We start from the raw sequence: 27,494 nt of genomic DNA, 5'->3' as shown, positions 1-27,494 counted from the left end.
TGCTCCACTTCAGTGTGAGTAGTGTGTGAATGTGCCCTGCTGCCATTTTTACCAACTGACTCACTACATCAACATGACTCACGAGGCTTTCCTTCCAAGTTTAATGGGTTTAAAAATCCCCATATCCATCCACACACACACACACACACACACACACACACACACACACACACACACACACACACACACACACACTCACACACACACACACACACACACACTATTATGCCGACGGAAAAAATCCCTGCCACTCCCCTTTATGTGTGATCTGGTCTTCTCGGGTAGCACCAGGGATCTCCGCAGGGTACAGCCTCAGTGAAGGTCGCTTATAATGAAAATATGATGCTTTTTACATCCATTGATCAGACTCTGACTCATTGGTTTTGGTGAGTGATCAGTTTACATGGTGGAGTCTTCATCGACCCGAGTGGCATCCTCACTGCGGTCTCCACTTTTTTTGAGAAGGTAAAGCTATTATAATAACACCGTCGGCCGCTATGAGACGAATAACGGGAAAGGCGAAGGATGAAACTTTGATCGAGCTGCAGAACGCGACGGAATCACAGACTGGAGGTATTTTAATTAATATGTACTCATTAACCTGAAACAGGAGCTGGGAGTCGTGGGGAGGTACAGTAGTTCTCTGTAGCAAAAGTAGCCCACTGCATGAAATGACCATCCTTAAGAAAAACAGTATATCCTCACATTTAAATTAGAGCCTGTAAGTAACTATAATAGCAAGTCATAAACGATTAAATACATATTATAAGGTCAATGTAGACTCAATTCAGCAGACCAATCCTGATATTGAAATGTCACAATGTTATTATAGAGCAAAGAAATTTGAGTTGCTCTATACATATCACTAGTTACCCACAGCCTAATTAAATAACTGTCCACAAAAAGGTGTTATTTACTGTTTTTTAAAAGTTTGGTGTCAATTTGACAGCTGTTCAGCACCAATGAGACTGCGCGTTATGACGTCACGCGCGAGAAGAATGGGGGGAAATTTGGGAAGGATTTGGATTAATTATAGTCATCTCTGTCATAGGTCAGGATTGTAGTGGATGGCATAACGGCAGGATAAACCCACCATTTAAGAAATGACTTTTATGCAGCCAGAAGAGTTCATTCTGGCTGTGTAAAAGGAGTGTAACGTTACAGCACGTTAGCAGCAATCCTGTGACAAGCAAGGAGGCAAACACATCAAAACCTGACATACTGGGTGTTTTGGCGTGCTAACTGTATGTGTGTGTTTGTGAGGTTATTTAGTCTCTTGCTTTATGTCATGGGAACTTTCCTGAAAGCCTCTTAAATCTTGTGACGGTGAGGTGAGTGAGGTCACACTGGCAGGTACTCCACAAACAGATGTGTTTCGGACGGATTTATAGGATTTAGGTAAATTAAAGTCATTCCTGTTAGAGGTCAAAACTGTGAAACCACAGTAGATACTGTAGAATAATATCCCAGCTCGAGAAGCATCTTCATCTCCATGTTTTTCAATGACACAAGAAAGAAATGGTCATAAGTGAAACATGTAAGTGAGGTAAACAAATAAGTGCCTGTATGTTTTCTCCTTTCTGCTATCTGTCAAGCTTAGTATGTGTGTCCATATCTAATGGAATGGACTCCTCAGAGATAGTCAGGTTTCATTGACTTTTAGTTTGTGGTTTCAAATGGTGGTCACCAGAATCCATCAGGAGGTTAACAGATAGGCTTTCAGACTGTTGTTGTCCTCATAGTTGTATCTTCTTTTACATAATCCATGTCTCACTTATCTGAGGGCCCAAAATGCCTCATCTTCACCATGTCACATACCCTCTGTTTACATTTTCAACTCCTTACTAAGGTAGACTCAAACTTTTCTATCATTTTCAAAACTACTGACTCTAAGATACAGTAATTGCATGGTGTGTATTGATCTACCATATTGTTTGACCCCTGCTTGTCAGAACTTAAGATGATTGGAAAAGGAAATTTGAAAAAGTCTGGTGCCTTGTGATAAGAGCAGTACTGCATTTTAATGAAGCTGGCTCAAAGAAAGACAGACTAAATGTTGCATTTTAGTCTTGTTTATTCAGAAACACTGGTTTTAATAGACAATTAGTCTAAATATCTCTTTTCATTATAATGTAATATGAAATGCATGTTAGTACTCTGTAAGCAATAGACGTAGCAGTCACTGCGCTTTTAGTTATTTTTATGGCTTATTTCAATGGCTTCATTTGATGTACATACAGCCACCAAGTAGTGTATTGTATATCATGAATGTCCTGAAAGGATCTTATTTATTTAGTTTTAGGCTGCTTTTTACTTACCAATCTAGAAATGCAGCACAGCATATAGATTTTTTTTTAAAGTCCTTGATTATAGAGATGTGTCAGCTAAACTGCTATTAAAATACGTATTTACATTGCATGTTATAATAGCAAACAACATGTAGCTCAGTTATAACACATAACTTTTCAATGGAACCAGTGCTGATAACACTACATTACTAAGAGATTATCAAGGGAAATTAAAAATAAAAAGAATTCCTTTCCCAGCAGTCATGTTGATACAAAGTGTGTTGACTGAACATAATGAAATACCAATTTGAACATTGTAATTCCTCCCATTTTACTGTGCTAATCAGTGTTTCTTGTTAAGAAAGACACAAGCCTTTTTGTCTAGGATGAGCTGTAGGTTAATAGACTGTTTGTTCTGTGGCTTTGTTACAGCTCTTATCAGGGCAGACCTTCAGCCACACGTGAAAGGAGAGGAAGAGCTCTGTCCTCACCTTATTATGTTTGTGTTCGGAGTGTATGACCTTGTTCACAGCTGCCCAAATGCTGTTTATAGACTTAACTGACATGACCAACTTCCTACCATCGGATGAACACCAGATGCACTGTTACATTACATACAGTGTGGCACATGGCACGTTTTCTAAAACAAAAACATTTGCTGTATGCAAAAACTCAGCCGGTACTTGGTCGCGACTAATTATGACACATGAAATGTCTCCCCCTTTAAGTGTCCTTGATAGTAATTACACATAAGGATAAACTTCCATTTAAGGTGATCTCTGCTATCAGCAGCGTAGCTGATGAAGTCATCTTCCAGTCAGAGATGAAGCAGAGCCAAAGAGTTGCTATGGAAACGGGCCTTGTAATTGTATTACCCCTTTGATGGAGGCTCGATACTAAACAAGACATATGAAGCATCTCAACGGAGGTTTTCTTGCAACGTACTACAGTAGAATTGTTTGGGATGTCTTTTTATGTTGCTAGAGCAAGTTTTAGAAATAAAATGATCCAAGTTTAGAACATGGCCTCTATATGCTCCCTTTTTGCTTCAGCCTATTTGCCTGCTCTTTCAGTACATGGATATGAAACACTTGGATGAGTGGAAAACAAACTTTCTCAAAAGCCATTCAATTATGTTTTATGTATGTGAGCTGTTTATAGAATAACGGTGCCTGTAGGGACTACAGTATATTTGTCACGATGCATTACCTCTTTGTACAAGTTTCCCAATCTGATAACAAGGCAACTGAGAAGACAAAACAAGCATATTTTTATATCTGTCATCTCAGATGAATCATATCAAAACCAGTCAACCAGGCCAAAGGTTGCCTATCAACAAATGAATGCAAGAAAGCTTATTTCTGTCCTAATTTGTGTAGACCAGTATTTCTTGGAAACAACTCTTTTCTCAAACATGCCTTCCTTAACAGACTATCAAAGATATCAAACAGGGTATTTAAGTGCGTTATGTTGTGTTTTATGATGATAACACACCCTCCGCTTCACCCTGGACATGACCTTTTGCATAAGAGTTTGTGGTATCTTTGCACTGTTCAAGCCTTCCGGGGATTGTCAAGGAAACTTCCCTCTCAGGACTGCAATATCCTGATGATAAGAATAGCAATTTGTATTCCTAATGACAATTTGGCCCCAATGCAAACACAAAAGTACAACTCCTATGTTTTTGTTACTTTACATTTGTTTTTACATTTTTATTACTTTATCAAAGGTTTTCTCTATTTGTTATTATTTACAATGCATAATGTGGTTCCCACAGAAGAAAAATATAGGAAATCTGCAGCCATATCCCAAGGTTCTCTCAAGACAATATAGACTTAAAGTGCTTAGGGGAAAAAAATGAAATTTGAACATCTACAATATCAATTGGCCAAACTCCATCTGCTGATGAAGATCATGGGATATGGTCAAAAGATCCAGAACAGCTACCAAACAGACTTTGAAGTCAAGAGACTTCAGAGGTCAAGAATGAACTCCGAGACTCAATACAAGTTATGTTTTTAACTCTTACCATACAAGATTGTACACTTTTGTACATGTTATGTGCCTAATTTTTTCCTCGAGGGCTTTAATTTAAAAAAGTCATACTTCACTGCTGTAATTTATGAATTTTGCTTTCATAGAAAGCTTGCAAGCAGGTTTGACAGGAAATGTGGGCAGAGAGATAGAAGACCTAGGCTCCATTCGAGGTCAGGATGTTGTGGTTGTATTGTTACATGCACCAAGCCTGCAAAGCCATAAAGACTCTTATTTCTCACCAATGTGTGGTATAAGAGTCAATATTTCCATGTAATGCTTTAACATTTCAAATATGAGTGCCTGCCACATTTTCCTAATGTGCAGGAGGTGGCCTCCCAGCTTGTCTAGTTCAGTGTATGACTGACTTTGAGTGGGACCCATTACATTTAGTACTAACTTTTATCACATCATTCAGGTACACACAAGTCAGCCATCTGTCATGAATGCCTCCTGTCTAGAGGGAAGTTGTAGGGCAATCTGTGCCACGTCTACATCATTTCCCTTAAGAAAAGGTTTATTTTATCATAACCCAGAGCTGTGTCAGTCTACATTTGTTAAAGCGTACGACGTAACAATAATTCGAAGAACTCCTATCTAAATTTAAAAATAAAGGTGGATCTGTTTGAGTGGCATAAGTGGGACAGTTTGAGTGCACTGACGGCTTTGTGAAAGAGCTACACAAGAGCTGTTATTGGTGTTTTTTTTCAGACAGTAGGTGCTGTAAAAAACACCCACAGGGCCTGCTTGAGTCATAGTAAAAAAAAACAATTTGGTTAGTTATTGAATCAAATGTGAACTACTCACTTTATCAATTCTAGCTTTTTAGTACTGTTTGTTCAGATGCTCTGCTGCAGATGAAAGTCCTGGTCTGATTGCCAGAAGTGATAAAATGCTTTGCTGAACATTTCAGTTATTTATTTTTCTCTGCATTTGTTCGATTGGCTAAGTAGACCCTGGGCACAGAGTCTGGTATTGATATATTAACACTTAAAAAGCAGGCACGCTTTCTTCTCCTTGCGTACAGTTTAAGACCTTCTAACTTGTGTCTATCTGTCTGTCCTTTAAAGATGGTCTTGCAGTGTTGACTGCATTCAGGATAAACCTGCACTCAGGTATGGTATGGGCAGATCAGAGGCTTTATGTGATGCCTGTCTGTCCGTCTTCTCATCAGTGTCCTACTTTTCTCTTATGTCATCTACGTGATCTCTCATTGTGCCAAACGGCTGTTTCTGTTTTGGCTGCTAATTCCTCACTGCTTTCTGGTCAGTGTGCTAATCAGACCCAAATGTGTGTTTGTCTGTCTTTCAGCGTTCATCTCAGTCTCTGATTGTATCTGCAGAGCCTGGCTGCTGATAGTAAAGTGCGCTGTATTCTGTGGCTGAAGTGTCAGATCTGCACTGATGCATGCACACATATACTGTAGTCAGGCATGTGCACATGGTAACATGTCAGTTAGAGGTGGGCAATGTATACTGTGTCAACCATCAGATAATTTGCTTTATTGTTTACATGGTGATCTCTTTAATATCCCTTGTTGTGTCATGCCACAACATAAAGTTACATATACTCTTACAGAATATTTTATCCATATCAGCCCACTCCTAGTGTCATTCATACATGTGCACAATTGGAGTGCATGATCTTTTAGCATAGTAGTATTTGTAATGGAAGTTTTTATCTTTAGGGGTTACAAATTGGGTTACATTGGGTCATGCCTGGGCCTTGAGGTCACACTATAATTCATAAGCAGAAGGAGACATTCTCTCCTCTCCTTGAGACTCGGAGTAACTGTCTGTGTTGTTTGGGGAAGTGAAAGCCTCTCTGACAGAGGGTGATTTGGCATTGCTGTGGTTACCAAGGTTGGAGGGGGCCTTACTAGACAACACAGATAGGTGAATGCGGAGATTCCATGGCATAATCAGACATTCAAACCAGAATGTGTTGACGGTGACCCGAAGTTCCATGCAACGTGACCTGAACTGACACAGGTAAAGTGCAGTACCTTGTTTAGAAACTAGTGAACCAATTAGACTAATTTTTCATATTGTAGGCTGATCTGTTGGGGTTAAAGACTAAGAGTCAGACCTTCAGAGGGCAGAATGGGAAGAGACAGCATCTTATGCAGAACATCTTGATGTGTACTGTTTCAGTTCTCCGCTTGGCCAAGTGTTTCAATAAACATTCTCAATATTTCCACAACAGTATTTAGTGTTTTAAATAGCCAAGGTTATCATAACTACATGGTATTGAAAAATACTCATCATATTTTGTGTTTGTGTGGGTGTGTGTGTCGAGTGGGGGATATTGCCACCTGCCAGTTACACAATCACGTCATGGGCAATGGAAACTTCATCAGGTTGTGGTGAATTTACCTTTAGTATGATTTGGCTTGGGAATAGTGGATCTGTTTGTGTCAAGAGAGGGATAGAGAGAGAGAGCTGTCTCTGATGTTGTGACTCTCTGCATGACAAGTACATTCCTCTGGGAACTTATACACAAGCGGCCTCCTATTGTGATATACCATAGTCCTGTACTGCAGGTTTCCTCTGCTGATACCTGCAGCTGTTCAGAGGGAGGGAAAATCATCTGAACCAAATTCTGATCACTCCTCCCTGGCCTTCAATGCAATGCTGGTGAGTGGAGGAGAAGCTGGTATCTCAGGCTCCTGGTCAGATATTTCTCTGTGGGTCTGACCTGTGAGTGGTTTAACTTGAGAGCTGTGGGGATATCCCTGGGCATCCTACTCCAGTTTTGAGTGTGGTAAATGCTTTTCCACTGCTCAATAAATGGGATTTGCTTGTATTTTTAAGGAACTTGTTTGACAAATTAAGGCTTTTTCTATCAAGGTGTACTCTGCTACAAAATGTCTACCTGACAGGTGGATTTTCAAAGGAATATGTTGGGCCAGAATTGTCTTGTCTGTTTTAGACAAGATGATGATTATATTATGAAAGAGGCATGGCTATTACCTAGGCCCTTGGGTATGCCAGGTTCTTACCAGCCATTCCCTTGAACCTCAAGTTGCTGTCTTTTGTGTGCAGCCTTGTTCTTGGCACTGACCACTTTGGAAAGAATAATATTCACTGTCTACCTCAGATAATCTGAAAGTGGCTGCAATCCTGTTTCTGATTTTCTTTAAAAGGAAATTCCATTGATCTTACACATCGATATCAGTTGACTTAGCCTGTGAAAAAATTTGCATAATGCTTTACAAAATCTGAAATATAACCCAAATGATATCACCAGTTATTTCCGTTATTCAGTTATAGTTATTTCAGCTTTGAGTTGAAGGCTACAAATTTTTAACAAAAGCTTGTGTTACAAATTGGGGGCATGTGGTTTAGAAGACATGGATGTTTACCAGGCAGGGAGGGTCTAATGAAGATGAAATCCAGTGTTTTTGGAGCTTGACCCATGCCAGGGAAAAATCAAGATTTCTAAGCTGCAGCAGCTCATGTCATGGCTACAGGTTTTTTTTTGTCTCATGACTCCCCAACTTTACAGAAGTGTAATACTAAATTACTGAGTTAAGGTGATCTCCTCATATTTACACATTAATCTTTAAATTCTTTAAAACTTTTACTATTCTGTTCCACAGAGCAACAGATGTAGGAAGTGTGAGTCTGGATAGAATTAAACCATTTAGGAATGCGGACCAGTTAATGGTGTCCTTGGCAAAGCCTGACAGGGACAGTTTTTTTACCAAACAAAGGCCTTGTGGATGTTATTGGACAGGTCTACTCCAGTTCTGGTCTCAAGGCTCTTACTAGGGGTGGCTGTGGCTCAGGAGGTAGAGCATGTTGTCTACTAATCAGAAGGTTGGTGGTTTGATCCCCAGCTCCTCCAGTCCACATGTTGAAGATACTGAATTGCTCCCGATAGCTCTGCCATTGGTGTGTGTATGTGTGTGTCAATGGGTGAGTGAGCATTAGAAACATTGTAAAGCAATGCTGCCAGGCTGCCATGCAAGGTGCCAACCTCCAGCAATGCTGCCAGCCTCTGCCGTCTATATGCGAATGGACAAATTTTGGCATCTGTTGTAAAGCGCTTTGAATGGTGGGTAGACTAGAAAAGCAGACCATTTGCTAGTTGGGATGTAAACTCCACAAGTTGTTACCACACTTTGGGGCCCAGTTTGGGAGTTTTATTTTTCAGGACATTTGTGCTAGTTGGTTCTCTCTCACTGTCACAAGGATTCCCCCATAGCTAGACGTTAGACATGTCTATACCCCAGAGTAAGACATGTAAGAGAGGAATATCTCTTTCAGCCTCTAGCTTATAGATTTTTGTCACTGTCAGGCAGCAGTGCTCAGTTGTGGCTGACCATTTGGGACACTAGTTCCTCCTAGACAGTGGTTAAAAGTGTTACTTTAATTTAGAGCCCATGGGAGCTTCCTGACATATTTTATCTGTAAGTTGGCAATCTGCCGATCGACGTTTTCACAGGAGAATATCTCATCTACTGTAAATAGAGTATCTGAAGTGTAACTGGGTTGCTTGGCTGAGAGGTGCTTTAAAGATCACAGCGTATGTGCTTTACTTTCAAATGAGTTATATTTGGTTTTCAAAAACCAAGATAATTGCCAAGGTAATTTTGCATGAATGAATAACTATGTATTTTGAATGTACAGTACTTAAGTGAATGAACACTAATGCCCATTTGTTCCAGTTAATATGCACAAGAGAGTTGCTCTACACCAGGTTTTTTATCTGTGCTGTAGTCTGCCATAACTGCTCAGTTCTACAGAACAGAGGGCAGGCTAATCTATGTTTTGACCCCTTTCTTCAGTTATTTGCCTCTCTGTGGAAGTAGATATCACACACGGCTGGCCCTTTGCCTCTATTTGCTCAACCCTGGCTCTGATAAGTCTTTGCACATTTGGAGTGAGACCAAAAAAGTGAGACCCAAAAGGAAAGAGACAAAAAAAAAAGACTGCCAAGAAAAAAAGAAAACTTTAGCCGGACAGTCAACAGTACTTCCCAGTAGCCTGATGGAAAAACCACTCTGTAATTTGTTCTTTGTAGACCTTTTGGAAGCCTACGCTCTAACTGATATAACACATTTCCATTCCTCTGTGGTGAGTCTCCCAGCCTATCAGAGACCTTACACGTGCAGGCACTACAGTCCTTCTCTAATTGGCTGATATTGCTGTCAGTCAGATCATTGTGTCTAATCAGGGATGGCTGCCTGTGTGAAGCTGGAGGAGGCTGGAGATTGTCCTTTGTGTGCTGAATTCATCCAGGGGAGGTAGGACTTCTGGTACCGTAGAGACCCAAGCCCCCCGTGGCCCCTCCCCCTCACTGATGTCTTCATACACGTTCCAGCCTCCCCCCACAGGAAGTGCTGTTTTCCCACCATTCAGGAATAAAAGAGTGCCAGGCAGCAAGCAGAGCAATGCTACATGAGCACATTCCCTCTGCCAGAGCCCGCCACGCAGGGAGAGAGCAGCACTGCTGGAATGTTGTGTGTCGTTGCATTAGAGACGGAGAGGAGTGTGTGTGTGTGTGCTGCCTTTGTGTTTCTCATCTCTCTTTTAGCTCATATTAAGGCTTACAACATGGCAAGTATTTGATGTTGCCAGGAGACTGGAGAATTTCTACTGGGCCCTTGTCAAATTGAGTTTGTCTGGGATGGATGGGCGGCCATAACAGTTATTAGCCGGCTGAATATCCTTAAAGGGAAAGTTTGGGTTTGGCTGTACTTAAAATATTATTATCTTTCATGGTGCATATCCTGTATGCATATGAACAGTGAGATTAGTCTAGTTCAGCTAAATTACTGGATATCAGTGAGAGCAGTAAAGCAGCTTAACTCAAGATAAAAACACCTACTTCACATAGCTGAGAGTTTAATAATGTGATTTCTACCCATCGTGCTAGCATTAACATTTTCCTAAAATGTTTTTAATAAGTTCATTTGAAATTCTAACAGTTATATTATGTTTGGAACCTTATAGTTTGTATAGTTCTCCCCCCTTTGGGTGTGGGTGCATGCAAATAGGAAAATGGATCAGACAGGAAAATCAGCATTCTTCCCTATCCGTGAAGTTAGCAACATTGTAAATGTTTACAAAGTTTGAGTTAAGATGATTCTGGTTTCGCAGCCATCCAGTGATTGAGTTAAAATCTTGGCTGCATTACCCATCGACATGCCTTCAATCTGCAGGCAGAGCTATAAATAAGACATTCATGAGTTAAACCATTCAAATATGGAAATCCTCCCCAAAAATGAACATTCAAAGACATTTAAAGACATAATGCACGATAAATGTCAGGGCAAAAAGATATAACATTACAGTGAACACTTGTGATTCAAAATCACTAACATAAAGCCAAAGTCTTTAAGTTGTTAGACCATCTACTAGATCTAGTAACAGTCATAATTACATTATAATCTTAGTTTTAGTCGTTATTGTTGTGTAATAACTATCTTTCAACTGAAGAATTGCACTAATTCTTAAGTTAGTTAAAGGTAACATTTTGACATGTGAATGTTGTTGTTAAAGCTAATTGTATCATATTTATTTTACACAAAGTTCAACTTTCTATCATGCTGTGTATTCTACCTGAATACATATCATCAATGTATTTTCTATTTTCCTTTCAGCGCATAAGTTGTCATTTTTTCTGCTTATTTCATTTGCAGATGAAAACAGTGGAAATGGCGTCAGTTCATTATCAGACAGATCAACACTGCCTGGACATACAGAAGTAAGTTCAAATGTATTTGTGGGGATTTAAACTAATTCTTACATCGTCACAACATAACAGTTTTTATTTTGATTGATTGGTCACAAACCAAAATCAGTTGTCCTGTATATGATTTTGTGTTTTTCTTTTTGTCCAGCAGATTGTTTGTGTCAGTGTTTACGTTTGTTTGTTTTTACAGGCTATCATGACCTTTTTGCTGACTCACCACTCACGCTGATTAGTCACAAGACCTCTGCATCTCAAAGAGCTCCTCTCATTTCTCTAACAGCGAGACAGAAATAAACTGTCGCTGTTCAGACGGGAGTCTGTTAACAGTCTGTTGGATTTGCAGTGATTCAGATAAAGGCCATGAAGTAGATGGCTTTATCCATCTTAATTCATAACGCTGATTATATTATGTTTCTGTGATATATGACTCTAGGATTCAGCTCATTAATATCAGTGCTAATCTATTTTTAATGTTCTCATTAAGTCAGAGCATGCTTACATAACATATCAAGCAGCGTTCACACCCAAGACGGTCAGTTAGTGGATGTGAGGGTCTGATAAAGAAGCTGGGCGTGGTTCTCTAAACTATCAAACATAACAAGAAGGGCTTCATAAAAATGACAGATCATCACTCAAAAATAAAGCTGCAACAAAAGATTATTGTCATTATCGATTAATCTGCTGACTATTTTGTCAATTAATCATTTTGCGTATAAAATGTTCAAAAATAATGAAAGTTTTTAAATGTCTTACCAACAGTCCAAAACCCCAAAATAATCTATTTACTATAAGGAATTGAAAAGAAAAGCCTTAAATCGTCACATTTGAGCAGCTGAAACCAGTAAACATTTTGGCATATTTGCTTAAAAAATAATTATTAATCGATTATCAATCATGTACAAATACAGGCATACTGTACACTCTATATAATAGACACTGGTTATCTTACATATTGTAGATCATATTATACATTTTCATGTGATTATTACCAGCAAGAGTGCTGTTTCTGATAGTAGAGACTAAGATATGAAGGTCTTCGATATAGAGCAGGAGGAGCAGGAGGAGTTTTTTTTTCATGCAGAATAACCTTAAATGTTCAGAGTTACAATTAAAAAAAAACATTTGCACAATAATGAAAAAGAATCTATGTCAAAGAATTTAAAGTCAGGAAATAAGACAATGATTGATATACAAAAGTTTATAGAAAACATGTAGACTACTATATGTTCGTCCTCCACCAACAGCTAAGTTTAGTATAATGATAGGCTGTAACTGCACTGTGTCCATGACTCCCCTGTTTTATGTGGGTTTTCTATACAGTAATCATGGCTTCTCTCTGCTATTCTTGTCTCCAAACTAAACATTCTCTCAAAACACTTTTGGATACTAGCTTATGCTGACAAGTGAATAGTTTAATGCCTAGAATCAGAAGCCACCACAGTAACTTAAATTACATGTATGATTTGTCTCTCTATGAATCTAATACTGTATATTTATCAATTTTAAAGTCTGTGCCCTTCATTTCTGTCTTTAGGATTCTGACAGTTTCATTACATTTTCTCAGTATGTTGTCAAAGTATTGTGTGCTCTTTTCTTTAGGTTTCTTCCACTCCGTTAGAAATCTAAAAAATGTTGTTTTCCACTTGTTGTTTCTCACATAGATGGACAAGCTACAACCAAACAAAGACACGGTGTTCTTCAAGGACGGGGTGAGGAGGATCGACTTTGTGTTGTCTTACGTGGATGACAAGGATGGAGAAAAGAAACAGGTAAGTGTAACAGAAAAGTCTCAAGTTGCCGTTAGTTGACTACTCAGCATTTTACATTGCGGCCAGTGACTAACTGTGACGCTGTTGACTTAATTACACAATTTATGTTCGTGACAGGAATACATGGCACCACAAAGAGGAAGTGAGATGACAGTAACAGATTTTCCACTGACACAAGACTTGAAACAATTAATGAAATTAACAGATTTTAATATATTTTGTTGTGTGTTTCATTGTAATAGTTTCAAGAAAAAGATGTTTACCGACAGATAATTGTGGTAACATGAGGTGGATACATGAATACACACCATATTTGACAGATATATACATGTACCATAGCTGTATGAAGTATGAATCATGTGATTGTCAGTCACATGCCAGTAGGATTGATGGTAACTGTTGGAGGGAGGAGGCATCGTTACACAAAAGTGAGCCAGTTGTATCACTTCTTCTTGTACTCTCAGCTGTCAATATATTTGAATTCATTTGGATTTTAAGCAAGAGTTAATGGTTTCCTCTTACCATCACTAGCTTGTTTCACAGGATGTCAGGAGATGCCCACATTTTCATGATTGTACCTAAAATTGGGCATAAATCTGTTTATTCTGTGTCCTCTATTCATTATTGTATCTTTTTTGTGATTGTTTGAATTCCTGTGGGGTTTTATGTTCACACCAAATGCAATGTGAATTTTCACCTTGCATTACTCGCGCAAGTTTTGAATCATTTATATTTATATGCCCCAAACAGCAAGTGAGCAATGGCAGGAACCGACTAGTCCCCACCGGGACAACGGGAGCCGGTGTGGTGATGTTACTGAGGCTCAGTCCTCCTGCTAACAACAGTCATACTGACACTTATCTGTAAACACTGAGAGATACATTATCAACTCCTCTCTGTTCATTTTGCTGTGATAAACTGCATTAATGTCTCACAAATTTCCCTCAAAAATCTGTTGATTTACTGCACTTCCCAGATGACAACTACAAACCTTAAAGCAGTATGAACCCAAAATAAACTTAGATTTCGCTGTAATTAAATTGCAATAAACGAATCAAAAGGATGCCGAAATAACTACATCATGATGCAGATTTGTAAAAAATCTGTATTCATACTTTGAAAGGTCTGTCCACAAGACGACAAGCAAACAAGTTTTAAAATGCTTGTTTTCTGAGTGAGAGTTCAGATCAATCAGAGCTATGCTTTGAAAACATAAGCTACTCCATCCACACTCAAAATAACGTCATCTAAAGGCATAAATACAGCAGCAACATATTTTTACACATAGATAGCTACACACTATGTAAATTTAAAATTATATAGACTCACCGGCATTTAATATATGTATATTATTGATGACAACAGCTGAGGGGTGTGTGAATCTTGTGAAAGTGTGAAAAGTTAGATTGAGAAGTGAAAGTGAAGTTAAATCAATTTTTTAATCCCAAAAGTTTAAAAAAGAAACTCCTCCCACCGGTAAACGGCTCTGGATTAGAGCAGAATCCGGTGTGACTGGTGTAGTGGTTTCTCCAGAAATCATCAGCTGCAGCACCACCGTGCTCCCTGGCTCTCTCCTTTGGATGTGTTCCCGCCATGAGAAAAATTATACTTTGCGTTCTGTGTGAACATACCGTTACTCTTTTTACATTTACTCTTGTGGACTGTATGTGTGTGTTTACTTGATACTTACTGCATTGTACATCCTATGTGGACTTAATTTTCTTCTTTCACTGGTGATATTTTCTTCCTGGCATGAGTCACAGTGTATCTAGTCTATACTTCTATGAATTCAAAAATCTTTGGTCTGACTCTTGTTTATGGAATCTCATAGTTTTCTGTTTTGTAATCACTATAATTGAATTTGTTGTCGAATTGCACAGATTTTACTATTTCACAATTGCTTCCAAGGCTAACTACTTCTCTTCAACCTTTATTGCAAATATGTTTACCTCAAATATGACCTACTTTTAAGTATGTTATTGCCACACCAGCATTAATCTGAGTTCTGAAAAGGTCACAGCACAGAGACTGTGTTAGTAAAAGTCTTGAATGACTGATGTAGGCGATGTTTCTACCACTGTACCAAATGTCTTAAAATTTAACAAGGTTATATCTAAAACATGAATGTCCTCCCTGTGGTGGGTTTAACTGGGTCAGTAATGGAGGGTTTTGCCTCCCCCTGTGTCTGTTGATAGGCACAGGAAGTGTCCCTTAAATCCATTTGGAAGTAGTAACAGAATTTGTTTTTAAGTTGTTTTTTTGTGAAAAGCTACACCCATAATCACACCCATCTCATGCCCTCTGTTTTGTTTTTTAATTTTATTTTATTGAAGGTCAGATGCAAGTCATCTTGTAATTTAAGCAATATTTTCCTTCTATTTTTCTTTTCTTCAACAAACATCCCTCCCACCCATCCCCTCCCTCCATTGTCTTGGAGCTCAATAAGGTAAAAGTTCATCACAAGATGACACTGGTTCCATATGAAAAAATGAAGCAGAGCAGAAAATGGAAAAGGTTTTGTAAATAAATTGTGTTAAGTCTTCACCACCTGCTATCTACTGTTTTCAAGAATGGATGTAACATTAAATAACATCCCAAATAACATTGGAAAACATTAAATAATAAATTAGTAATAATAATATGAAATAAGGACAGAGAAGATAACAATCAGAGCAAAAAATACAATGAATAAGAAAAAAATGAATAAATAAATAATGAATAATAATAATAATAATAATGATAATGATACTAATGATGGAAAGGAAAGGAAAAAGAAAAAATAAATAAATAAAGACACCAGCATGTGGGATAATGTGTTTAAATATACATTGGATTAAATAATAAAATCTTATATTTTATGCTTTCAAGTGCATAGGGTGCCACTCTAATCGAGAGCCTTATCATAGGTAGCCGTCCATTTATCAAATCAGGGTCGCCATGTTTTCAGGAAGATATTATCTCTGTTAGTAAACTTATAGCGAAATGTCTCCATGTGAAGCTCATTCCTCAGATCCCTAAGCCACTGCTGGAATAGAGAACTAACCTCTCACTTCTGATGTTGTAAGACAAAGAGTTTGGCCAACAGTGTACAGAAGTGCTTGGCCCTGTTATTTATTAACGGAAGGATTAACCACCACTGTAGCAAAGATAGTAAGTAGGGGATCTGGTGCGATAGTTTTATTAAAGGCCTTGGATATACAGTATAGTCAAATATAAGAGTCCAAAAGGAATTTAACTTTGGGCAGGACCAGAACTAATGAGTAAGCGTTCGGGTCTCTTGTTTACACGTATCACATAAAGGAGAGGTGTTGGGTTATATGGCATGAAACCTGGAGTTTTAATAATGGAATCTGGGAACTATGAATTGTACTAAGGTATGTCTGGCATCTAAAGTACTATGCTGAATATTGCCAAGAACTGCCTCCCACACTTTTTCAGAGATTTCAGTATCAAGTTCTTGTTCCCAATCATTTTTCAGTTTGTTGTAGGACACCACTACACGAGTAAAGTGTCATACAAGAAAGAGACTGATCCCTTAGTGCCGGGTACATGACGAGGGATGCTATCCAGTATGTTATGTTTGGACCAATGTTCATAATGTGGTACATGAGTCGAAAATAAATAAATAAAATAAAATAATAAAAAGAATTAACTGTAGAAATGTGCTGATAGTAGATCCTGAGTCTGTTGTAATTGTTGGAAAAACACAAAGTTTCAACATACAAGTCCTTTATTGTGACTCTCTTTCCAGATAGAAAAGACTTGGTCTACTCAGGCAGAAGGAAAGGCATGGTTGTGACAAACTGGACTGTCTATGTCTTAGGCATGTTAAGGAAAGATTGAATTTGTCTCCATCCTTTTAAGGAGTAGAGCATAATTGGATTACTTATATAGGTTGGTATATTTGCCCTAACTGGATTATTAAGTAGTGCAGGGACGTAAGTGTGACCGCTTGTAACCAGTTCAGTCTGAAACCATGAGGGTCTGTTCTTGTGGTTTTGGTCTGCTGGCAGGAAACCACACCAAAATGTTACTACATTCAGATTGGCTGCCCAGTAGTATCATTTAAATTGTGATAAACCAAAGGCTCCCTCTGCTGTACATATTACATAGATGTTTTTTTGATATTCTGGCCTTTTTGTTGTTCCAAATAAAAGATGATATGGTAGAGTCCAACTTCTTAAAATAGTAAGGGAGAATAGACACAAGGATGCATTGAGCAAACATCTTTTTTGCATTAATACGACCGACTATAGAAATGGGTGATGTATTCCAAAATTCACTGTTCTGTTTTAACTGTTGCATCTTGCATTTCCAGTTACTTCTCAAAAGTTTCCAATGCTCTCATGTAGCAATTATACCTAAAGTTTTGAATTGGTCCCTTGCAGACTTAAAAGGTGGTGCGTAGAAAACGTCTGATTTGTCTGTTATGGGCATCAGTTTGCTCTTCTCCCAGTTTATCTATAACCTCAAAAGCTTCCAAAAGTACCGATTAAGCGTAATAGTGCTGGGATGGATGTTTTGGGGCACGACAAAAACATAGTTATATAGACTAGAGATAAATTGTTGACTGTGTTATGAATTTGAATCATGCCTCCTGTTAAACTAGTCTCTGTTCTTTGCTCCTTGATCTCTCTTTGGGAAAATACATTCATGGGAGTTTTGAGACACCAACTGACAAACAAACAAACAGATAAAATCAGTGAGTGTTTTCAGAAAAACCTCAGACCAAGACCATGTTAAATTTCTCGGACACAGAAGGGCAAAGCTGAAAACTTGCTGAGACTGGTGTGAGTTTGTGTGGCTCTCATGCTTGTGGTTTGTATTCGTCCACAGGAAAGGAGGAGGGAGTTTGAGGCCAATCTTGAGAAAGCTGGACTGGAGCTCGAGACAGATGACAAATCAGTAAGGAATCCAACCACAGAGTACTTGCACCACCTAGTGGATTGTACACTGAGGCACAACATGCTGTAGAAAAAAAATCTTAAAGGGATGGCTCAACACAAAACACATTATACTGCTAATCTGAAGTATTTAAAAGAAAATGTGCAGAAATTCTTCACCAATAGTTGAAGCTTACAATATTTTCTTTTTCTTTCTCTCATCTATACTGGAATCAGGCCTCCAAAGACCAAAAGACATACTTCTTGAAGATCCATGCTCCGTGGGATGTTCTGGCCACCTATGCAGATGTCTTGAAGATCAAGGTTCCCTTCAAGGCGAGCGATATCCCCAATGTTAAGGACGTCCCACTGGAGTGGCTCTCACATCCTTTCCGCCTGCCAGAGCATATCATGCACCCCCAGCCGGACTACTTCACCCACGCTTTTGACAAGACCAAGACGGACTTCTTCCTTATCAATGACAAGGACACATTTTTCCCACCTTCCACAAGAAACAGAATTGTGAGTGTTTCTTAAAGTGTAATTCTCTCTAAAAGGAGAATTTTAATTATGTTACACTGTAAATATGTGTTGAGTTTTTGGTTTTAGTGTTTATCTAGTCTAGTAAATCCAGTTTAACTCTCACAATTCTTTGTGGGGGTTTATATTTTTTATTATTTTTGGAAACAGCTTGTGTAACATGAAAGTAAAATATAAATGCATTTAGCTAAAAAGAACAATGGAATCCAAATCTCTTAATCCCTCGTTAAATCTCTTTTGTTAGGTGTACTACATCCTGGCTCGTTGTCCGTACTACAAAGAGGGCCGGAAAGACAAAGACAAGACAGGAATCAAACGATTACTCAGCAACGGGACCTACACAGCAGCCTTCCCACTTCACGATGTAAGATACATGCAAGAAAAAATTAGATGAATATGCAGAGATTTGACATACAAATTACATTTACTGAAGTACTTTAACATACTGGCACATTAATAAGCACTTACACTTTGTGAGACTTTTTAAATTCTGCCTCACTACAGAGGTAAGTGACTGTTTACTGTATTACAGTACTTTTATTTGAACTTTGCAGATAATTTTTTATGCAAATCTAACAGGATATAAGCGACCCAATTCCACTTTAAGTAGTTAGAACTACAGTAATGTCTGGACCATACACAATGTTAAAATGTTACTAACATTTCAACACATGATAATTTTAAAACACTGAACGGAGCAGTTACTTACAGTAAAATGAGTGCTTAATTTTATGACCCGGCACATTTTCCTATCATGTCTACTTTTACTATTACTATTTTGACTGTGGTAAAAGTGTTAGTAGTAAGACTGGCCGATTAAACTTCGAGAGCAGGACACAATTACTTTTTTGTAAAGTACATTTGCATAATTTGTGTATTTTACAGTTCCAGAGCCACAATATTTTAATTAGCATGACCTTGATATGAGAATTTATCCCCTATTCTATTTGCTGCTATATAAAAACATTACATTACAAAAACTCAGTGTTTTCCTTTTCAGTTCAAGGGCATTGTGTTGAAACTGTTATAAAGTTGTTATTATTAAGAAAGGGTTAAAGGATTGTTTGACATTTTGGGAAATGTGCTTATTCATTCTTTCTTAAATTTCCAGAGATGTTTTCCTCATCAGCCGATGTTGCTTTGTCTCTTTTCCTCTCAGTGTCGTTACTGGAAACGGGCAAGAAATGCTGAATGTGAGAGCGAGCGCTACAACCTGTACGAGCACTGGGCCAGGTTTCTCTGCTTTTACAAAGAGCAGCCTCTTAACCTCATCAGGTAAACAAGCAACACCTTTGTTTTTTCATGTAAGATTTTCCATCGATCACTGATATATGTTCACTTTGGATTCTGATTTTGAAACCTGAATTAGACAGGCTGTTAAAACAATTCTTTGCTTGCAGGAAGTATTATGGGGAGAAGATCGGGATCTACTTTGCCTGGCTGGGATTCTACACAGAGATGCTGTTCTTTGCAGCCGTCATGGGTCTTATATGTTTCACATATGGAGTACTCAGTTATGACGACAACATCTCAAGGTTAGGGGAGCTGATAACCATATGGCCAAAAATATATGGACAAACCTCTTCTCAGAACAGAAACAGTTTGAAAACCTTTCTGAAGCATAAATCCCAACTCTGTGTGGATTATTGTCCACACAAACTTCCCCTACCTCTGATAAAGTGCAGCACACAGCCACTTGACTTTGCTTTTCAATGAGCTTCCTGGAGTAGGGAGACAGTCCCAAACAGAGCAGAGGCTTCTATAAGCAAAGGGGAACTGAGCTGACACAGCAAGGAAAGGAACACTGCAGTAAAAACACATGTTTTTACAACTTTAAATAACTGTAGGCTACACTAGCATATGGACTGTCAGGAAATGCTAAAACATGCACATGTAATCCAATCAATCTACAAAAATAACATATTTTACACTCAGGTCAACCTATTTTTTTTTTTTTTTCTCAAAATATTACAACGTTTTTCCACAAGAATTAAACTTTTTTTTATTACTTAATTCTTAAAATCTCTGGGGGTTTTTCCAACTAATAATTTTTTATACCAAAACCATGAAAAAGAGCCCTAGACAAAAGTTTGCGGACATGTCCACTTACTTTTGGCCATACAGTATGATTGGTGGGAATTGGTTTTCTTTTCCCTACTACAAATCATTTACTGATTGAAGAGAGAATTACTGCTATCCCTCAGACTGGATGCTAACAATCCATTTTCAAGTAATATTGCTTTGTATTTACTTCAGAAAATGTTTACCTTTCATTGCATTTATTCGTATTGATTTTCATTCTCTTTTATTCTCCTTTTAGCAAAGAAATTTGTGATGCTGACATTGGAGGCACTATCGTGATGTGTCCACTTTGTGATAAGAAGTGTCCTTTCTGGAAGCTCAACTCTACATGTCTCTCCTCCTGGGTAAAACTTAACACTCAAATTTAAAACCACAGATAACCTACATGTATAAATGACACATTTAAATTATACAGTAGTGTGTGAAATGAGTCATTTAATGTCTGCAGTAAAATGTATCCTGCAGAGTCAGCAGTATGTCACCCTGTTCATGCTCAGCGTGTCTCTTCTTCTGCTCCTCTATGTTACTTAACCTGTTCCATATTCTCTCTTCCAGCAATCCCATCTGTTTGATAATGAAGGAACAGTATTCTTTGCCATATTTATGGGGATTTGGGGTAAGTCTCCATCAATGCTGCTCTTACTGTGTTTAACCCATGTAGGAGATCTAATGCACCCCCCTCTTATAAAACAGATTCTCACAGTTAAAGTCTTTTCACACCGAAGCATCAACCTGCATCCATACTGCTTAAGCCCAGATCACCTTGCAAGCACCAATTATGTTACACTAAGTGGTCACATAGCTTTTCCAGGACACTGCAGGCCTAGAGCACCTAAAGGCTGGAGTCATACACAGCAGCCAGCCAAGAAGACATAGCCAAAATACCTTTAATATGTTCCTATAAATTAGCTGGAAATATGCTTTGAGCCTGTTTTTTATTGAAAGCATCACTCCCCAAACAAAAACCCAACAAAGGCACTCAAAAAGTAAGAAAGGCCTCTCCAAAAAAGGAATGTGTAGAGAAATACACAAAGACATGCACAGCATAAACATTTGTCATCATACAACAATCATCTATTTGCTAGAGATGACTCCCAAAACAAAGATTTTACGATTTTTATGTTTTGTTTCGTCAAATCTTCTTGGCAGTAACTCTGTTTTTGGAGTTCTGGAAGCGGCGTCAAGCCCGGCTGGAGTACGAGTGGGACTTGGTGGACTTTGAAGAGGAACAGCAGCAGCTTCAAATCCGGCCCGAGTTTGAGATCAGATGCACTAACAGGAGGCTCAACAAGATCACAAAGGTGCTCCAGAAACTTTCTTTCAAACATGGGAATGAACATGTCAAATGTCATGTACTCCGTGATTTGCAAATACAAGCATGGTTAATCATTTTAAAACTATTTTGATATGTTGATATGATAATAATAGTGCATAATCTTTTAGGAAATGGAGCCATATCTCCCCGTCAGCAGCAAGTGCGCTCGCTACTGCCTCTCCTCAGCCACTGTCCTCCTCTGGGTAACTGAATATTCACCTCAGTTGTGTGTGTGTGCTGTTAACAATAAATCATAGTGGGTTATTTTCCATGCCTAGTCACATACTGCCAACAATATATGTGTGTGTGCTCCCCACAGATCTCTCTGATAGTGGCCTGTATTATCGGGGTCATAGCGTACAGGCTGGCCGTGTACGCTGCCTTTGCGAGTATCATTAAAGACCCCATGAGGAAGATCCAGTTGGTGGGAAGATTCATCACTCCACAGCTGGCAACTTCTGTCACTGCTTCCTGCATCAACTTTGTCATCATCATGATCCTCAACTTCTTTTACGAGAGGGTGGCCATTTGGATCACTGACATGGGTAAAGAGATTTTATCTAGTACAGTACAGAGGTAGAAAATTAATCTTTTTCATCCTTTTGTCTTTTCACACCACCCTGATCTACTCATCTCCATCCATTTGCTCCCTGCAGAAATCCCTAAGACCCACCTGGAGTATGAGAACAGGCTGACCATGAAGATGTTTCTGTTCCAGTTTGTCAACTACTACTCCTCTTGCTTCTATGTGGCCTTCTTTAAAGGCAAATTTGTGGGTTATCCTGGTGAATACTCATACATGTTTAAAAAGTGGAAAAAACTGAGGAATGAGGAGGTGAGTTTTCTTTTTATTTGACCTTACTTACTCTTCTTTTGATATTTATTATTGATTTAAGTTATGTTGTGTACTGGACTGAGATGTTTTTCTTCAAGTTAACATCTCCATAGAAAAGGGCAGGTGTGTGTTCCTTACTTTATCATCTCAGGACTGTCACCTGGAAGTGCATTAAAATAAAATATGTTGGATAGAAACTAAAAATGTCTTGCTTTCTTAGTGTGATCCCGGAGGCTGTCTGATTGAGCTGACCACTCAGTTGGTGATCGTCATGGCAGGAAAACAACTATGGGGGAACATTCAAGAAGCCCTGCTGCCGTGAGTCCCTCAAATCTTTGTCCTCTACCCAGTCTTTCACTTCTCAATGATTCCCCTCACTCATTTACTCAAGACCTCATTTACTTTACTGTGTGAAATTAGTTATGAGCCACAACAAGGCAACAATTTTACATCATAGATGTACAGAGATTTTTTTTTCAATCATTGTGCATGAAGAAATGGTTGTTATCCATTTATCACTTTGTGGAAACAACACTGAGCTTACCCACATGCACAGTCACTTTTAAATGGTGAGTTTTATTTTCACTTAAGAATGTCATATAATGCCACAAAAAAACAGGAATGTTTCTAGTGGAAAACATTTGCCACAAGTTTTAAGAACTTGTTTAGCCAACAGACTTTCTTTGCAGATTTAGACAGTGTCATTGACTTCATCCACAATCCGTTCCCTGGACTCGGGAAGATTTATAGGTTTAGATGCCATGAAAATACTTCAAAGTATATGAGAAGAAAATATTTTTAGTCAAATGGAATCCCGAGGGTTCATCTCACATATGACACCAGCAACACAGAAGACAGTACTTGTCAAAATCATCAAATTATATCACAAGTAAAAAACTCATGGTTTGTGTGTATTAATTAGTCTATTGTTGATTCCCTTTTGCTGAATAAAACAATCAGTGACAACAAAATTATTGAGAGCTATTTTATTGAATTAGAAGTGCTGTCCCAAACTTTTACGCCCACTTTTAAGTAATTTGTTCTCGTTGGATAATACCTCGTCCACAAGATAACAATTTGTGCACAGAACCTAAAACTGTTTCCACAGATAATATAAACATACAGTATATAGAGTTTTATTTTCATTCTCAATGTCTATTTGCCTGATTTCACTAATCAGAACAGAGTACTGCAGCTACTAATTGTGCAGTAGCTGTGCTGATCATTTCACTTCACTCATCTCTCTCTGGAAATGTCTTGTTGGCATTGTGCAAATCCCAGTGTCTGCAGTTTATTTATCTGGTTCTTTGTCATGGGCTTCTTGATAGGTTGTTGCGTAACTTGTGGAGTAGCAGAAAGGGACGACACAATCCTGATAACCATTACAGCCGCTGCGAGCAGGACCACGTCCTGCTGAACTTCAGCCAGCTCGGCTTGTTCTATGAGTACCTGGAGATGGGTGAGATACTTCACTGTCCTTGTTTTCAAATAAAGTTCATATCTAGACAGGAGAACAAGATGAAGAGTTCTATAGAGATATATGAAGACTAATCAATCTTATTTATCCCTATCTCATTTGTTTTCCACTCTTTGGTTTTCTTTTTGATAACTCTTTCTGGCTGCTCTCCCTGTCATTTCAGTGATCCAGTTTGGCTTCATCACTCTGTTTGTGGCCTCTTTCCCCTTGGCTCCCCTCCTGGCTTTGTTCAACAACATCCTGGAGATCAGGGTCGACGCCTGGAAGTTCACCACCCAGTTCAGACGACCGGTGGCGTCTAAGGCCCGAAACATCGGAGCGTGGCAAGAAATCCTCAATGCAGTGGCAATTTTGTCTGTTGTCACCAATGTGAGTTTTGTGTAAAAATAATCTTTATATGACATTAAGGGAGTTTTTTTTACTGAATCATTTCTGTATGTTCATGTATGAAACATAACATTTTTTCTAGCAATGTTACTTCATTGGCAAACATTTCAACAGCAGCCTCTTGTGCTCTCTTTGACCTCAGGCGTTCATCATGGCGTTCACCTCAGACATGATTCCCCGTTTGGTCTACCTGTATGCCTACAATAATAAGTCCTCCATGACGGGCTATGTGAACAACAGCCTGTCAATATACAACATCTCACAGATACATAACGACAACATGCCGGAGGAACGTGACAACTGGCTGGATAATTCGACCACCACCTGCAGGTATTAAGAGAAAGAGCTTGTCATGCATCTGGTGGTAGAATATTTTATAATTTGAAGAGTTTTGAGGTCTATTGTAAATGTTTTATATGCCAGTATGTTATCCAGAAGGGTGCAATGTATCATCTTAGTGGATATTTTTTGTTTAATAATTGCTGTAAAAAGCACAATTTGTATATTACTCTTTGTATGACGCCTCTCTCCTTGCTGTTTGGTACAGATACCGTGACTACCGTTACCCTCCTGGCCACGAGAAGGCGTACAACCACACTATGCAGTTCTGGCACATCCTGGCAGCCAAAATGGCCTTCATTATTATCATGGAAGTAAGACCTTTTTTTCCAATCCTCCCTCAAAGTATAAATACTTAGAATTTATTTTTCCAAATTACTTTAACAACAATCATGTGATCATTCCCACCCCCTCTCCAGCATGTGGTCTTTGTGGTGAAGTTCTTTGTGGCGTGGTTGATCCCGGACGTCCCGTCGGATGTGAAGGCACGCATTAAGCGGGAACGCTACCTGATTCAAGAGTACCTGCATAACTACGAAGTGGAGAGGCTCAAACTCCAGCTGAGTGCCAGCTTCATCACGGAGCCACAATCAGAGATTTCCTCCACGCCAGACAAACATGAAGTGTTGTCTGAGTGCCTGTAGCCCTTGCTGCACACTGCCAACTAACCAAGCCCAGAACGGACATTTGTGGGAATTTTACCCCCGCTGAGAACATCCGTATGCAAGGGCCTCTGTCTCTGAGATTTAAAACGCTATTATTTTTTTTATTTTTGAATGGACATTATCTTCTGACAAGGTGTACTCCTATATTAGGATCTGTACAGAGGCATTAGAGAAAAAAAATCAGCATTTCAATTTGTTTTCAAATCAGCTTCTTAAATGGATGAAGCTCTTCTGTGCCATAGCAAATTGTTGGAAGGTTCTGGGATGAAAAAGATTGTATGTGCAGCTTGTACTAACACTCCCCATGTATTGCCTTCTCTCACTCTCTCCATGTCTCATAACTAAAAAAAAACTGTGTATGTATGTGCTGATAGACTTAGAAGTTGCGGTGTTGAACGTGTGACATTTAGTGTAATTACCCTTTAAGAAGAGTTGATAATGATATCATTAACTTAATTGCCTGCATGTGATTCTTCTAATGAGAATACAGGATGAAGGACTGAATTGCTCAAACAAGAAGCTACACTGTACGTCAGTTGTGAATCATATCATTGTCTGTCAATTAACTATGAATGAAGAGTAGAAGACACTCAGACTTAAATATTGTTAAATATAAGAAAATGTGAAACACATTTATATAAGAGGATATTCAAAACGAGTGGTGCGTATTCCTCAAACAGCTTCACTATCATTTAAAAGTAGCTACATAATGTTTAGTTCCACTGATCTTAAGCTGCGCTATAAGATTGTCAGTTTTGTTATGTGAGTGTATGATGTTTCGGGGAAAAGCTGTCAAAAACTGTGTTTAAAACAAAGTACCTCCCTCATACTGCAGCGATACTGTAACAATCAAAAGTGTGGCATTATTTCGACACATTCCACCCTCATTTAAGGGCTGCAACATTAATTTATAGTGAGACGGCAGCTGCGGGCTCACGTCCCATCTTCCAAATGTATTTCCAACTAGCTGCGGGACCAATTATAACACTTCTACCATCAGAAGAGACTACGTGAAGAAGACGCTGGAAGATCTCAAGACAGATCTTCTGTTTTATGCGTTGTGTGTGAGAGTTTTACTCCTCGTAGTATATACACGTGGATAATAAATGGCCTGGATTATTGTTTTCAGATTTTACATTATTCATGTCTCCATATATTGTAGGCAGATACAATTATAATCTTGATGTGAAGTGTTTGCAGTAAGAAAGCAGAGGAATTCTTGTCCTGGTTGGAATACATGTGAATGAGAATTTCAGTAAAAATAAAAAGAAAAAAACTACCTAATCACTTCTAGCAACCAGTTCATACTCTCTACCTGGTTACTACATGTTACTGTAGACAGTCAGAATACGTTATCTATTTAAATGGGTTGTAGTGAAATTATTTTTTTGATCTGTGGCTGGTTTGTGGCTTGAAGCATTTGTGTTTAGAGCTGTTTCATTATCCACTTTGTTACATTTTTCTTTTAAGTTTCCTTTCAGTACCTGATTTCTTACTACATCACCTCATATTAATAACCATCAAACCGTGTTAGGACAGTTCGTAAAGTATCATTTATGGTATAAATTGCTACTTTATCAGGGGACCAGACAAGTAAAAACACTCAGCTGTAATTATTACGCAATTATTATTATTAAATATGTTGTTTTTTTTTTACAGCAGTTTAGGCATTTATCAGATAGAGTGAGATGTTTTTCTAATCTTCTAAAGTCTAACATTGATTTGGTAGTTGTTTATATTGAAACATTGTTCTGAAATGATGCACTTGTTACTCCAGATCTCCGCCATTCTGATTTGACAGTCAAAAAGTAAGCCTGACTTACTCCAATCTCAGGATTAACATCTTCAGGTGTTTGTTGAGCATCAGCGTGCAGTTGCGTGACCCTGCTGCAAAAGTGCACGATATATTTCCAAAACAAACAAATGCCTTAAAAGTCTGTGTTTACTTGTTTTTGTATGATTTTGTAATGACGAAGTTTCCTATCTGAATTCAAAAACAAATTTCATATCATGTGTTGCTGCTGTTGCTGCTAGTTATTGCAAAATAGCCTGTTTTGTCTGTGCATGCATTGCTGTTATGTAAATATGTTGTCAGTCACATTCTGATTGCATTGTAGGCCGTTGTACATAAATGCATTAAAGCTGATAATATTTACAATAAATGAAGAAATAACTATG

At 38.4% G+C, this 27,494-nt stretch overlaps 1 protein-coding gene across 2 annotated transcripts; it reads left to right on the top strand.

The window, feature by feature from the left end:
• The first annotated feature begins 258 nt into the window (after positions 1–258).
• ano5b (anoctamin 5b) lies at positions 259–27,494 on the top strand. Of its 2 annotated transcripts, XM_067587486.1 has the most exons (21): positions 259–573; positions 5,393–5,437; positions 10,972–11,036; positions 12,686–12,793; positions 17,630–17,698; positions 17,914–18,198; positions 18,461–18,580; positions 19,376–19,491; positions 19,617–19,751; positions 20,537–20,642; positions 20,854–20,914; positions 21,448–21,599; positions 21,742–21,816; positions 21,933–22,158; positions 22,270–22,448; positions 22,669–22,766; positions 23,777–23,907; positions 24,089–24,294; positions 24,455–24,642; positions 24,860–24,965; positions 25,071–27,494. In XM_067587486.1, the coding sequence occupies exons 1-21, from the start codon at positions 498–500 to the stop codon at positions 25,293–25,295; spliced, it is 2,772 nt and encodes a 923-aa protein (XP_067443587.1). In that variant the 5' UTR covers positions 259–497; the 3' UTR covers positions 25,296–27,494. The 2 variants fall into 2 exon arrangements, with proteins under 2 accessions (XP_067443587.1, XP_067443595.1); XM_067587494.1 differs by lacking the exon at positions 5,393–5,437 and having other exon boundaries at positions 260–573.

This window comes from Thunnus thynnus, chromosome 1 (assembly GCF_963924715.1).
Source record: "Thunnus thynnus chromosome 1, fThuThy2.1, whole genome shotgun sequence".
NCBI lineage: Eukaryota > Metazoa > Chordata > Actinopteri > Scombriformes > Scombridae > Thunnus > Thunnus thynnus.
The sequence above is the reverse complement of the archived record's forward strand: the minus strand, read 5'-3'. Positions and strand labels throughout refer to the sequence as shown.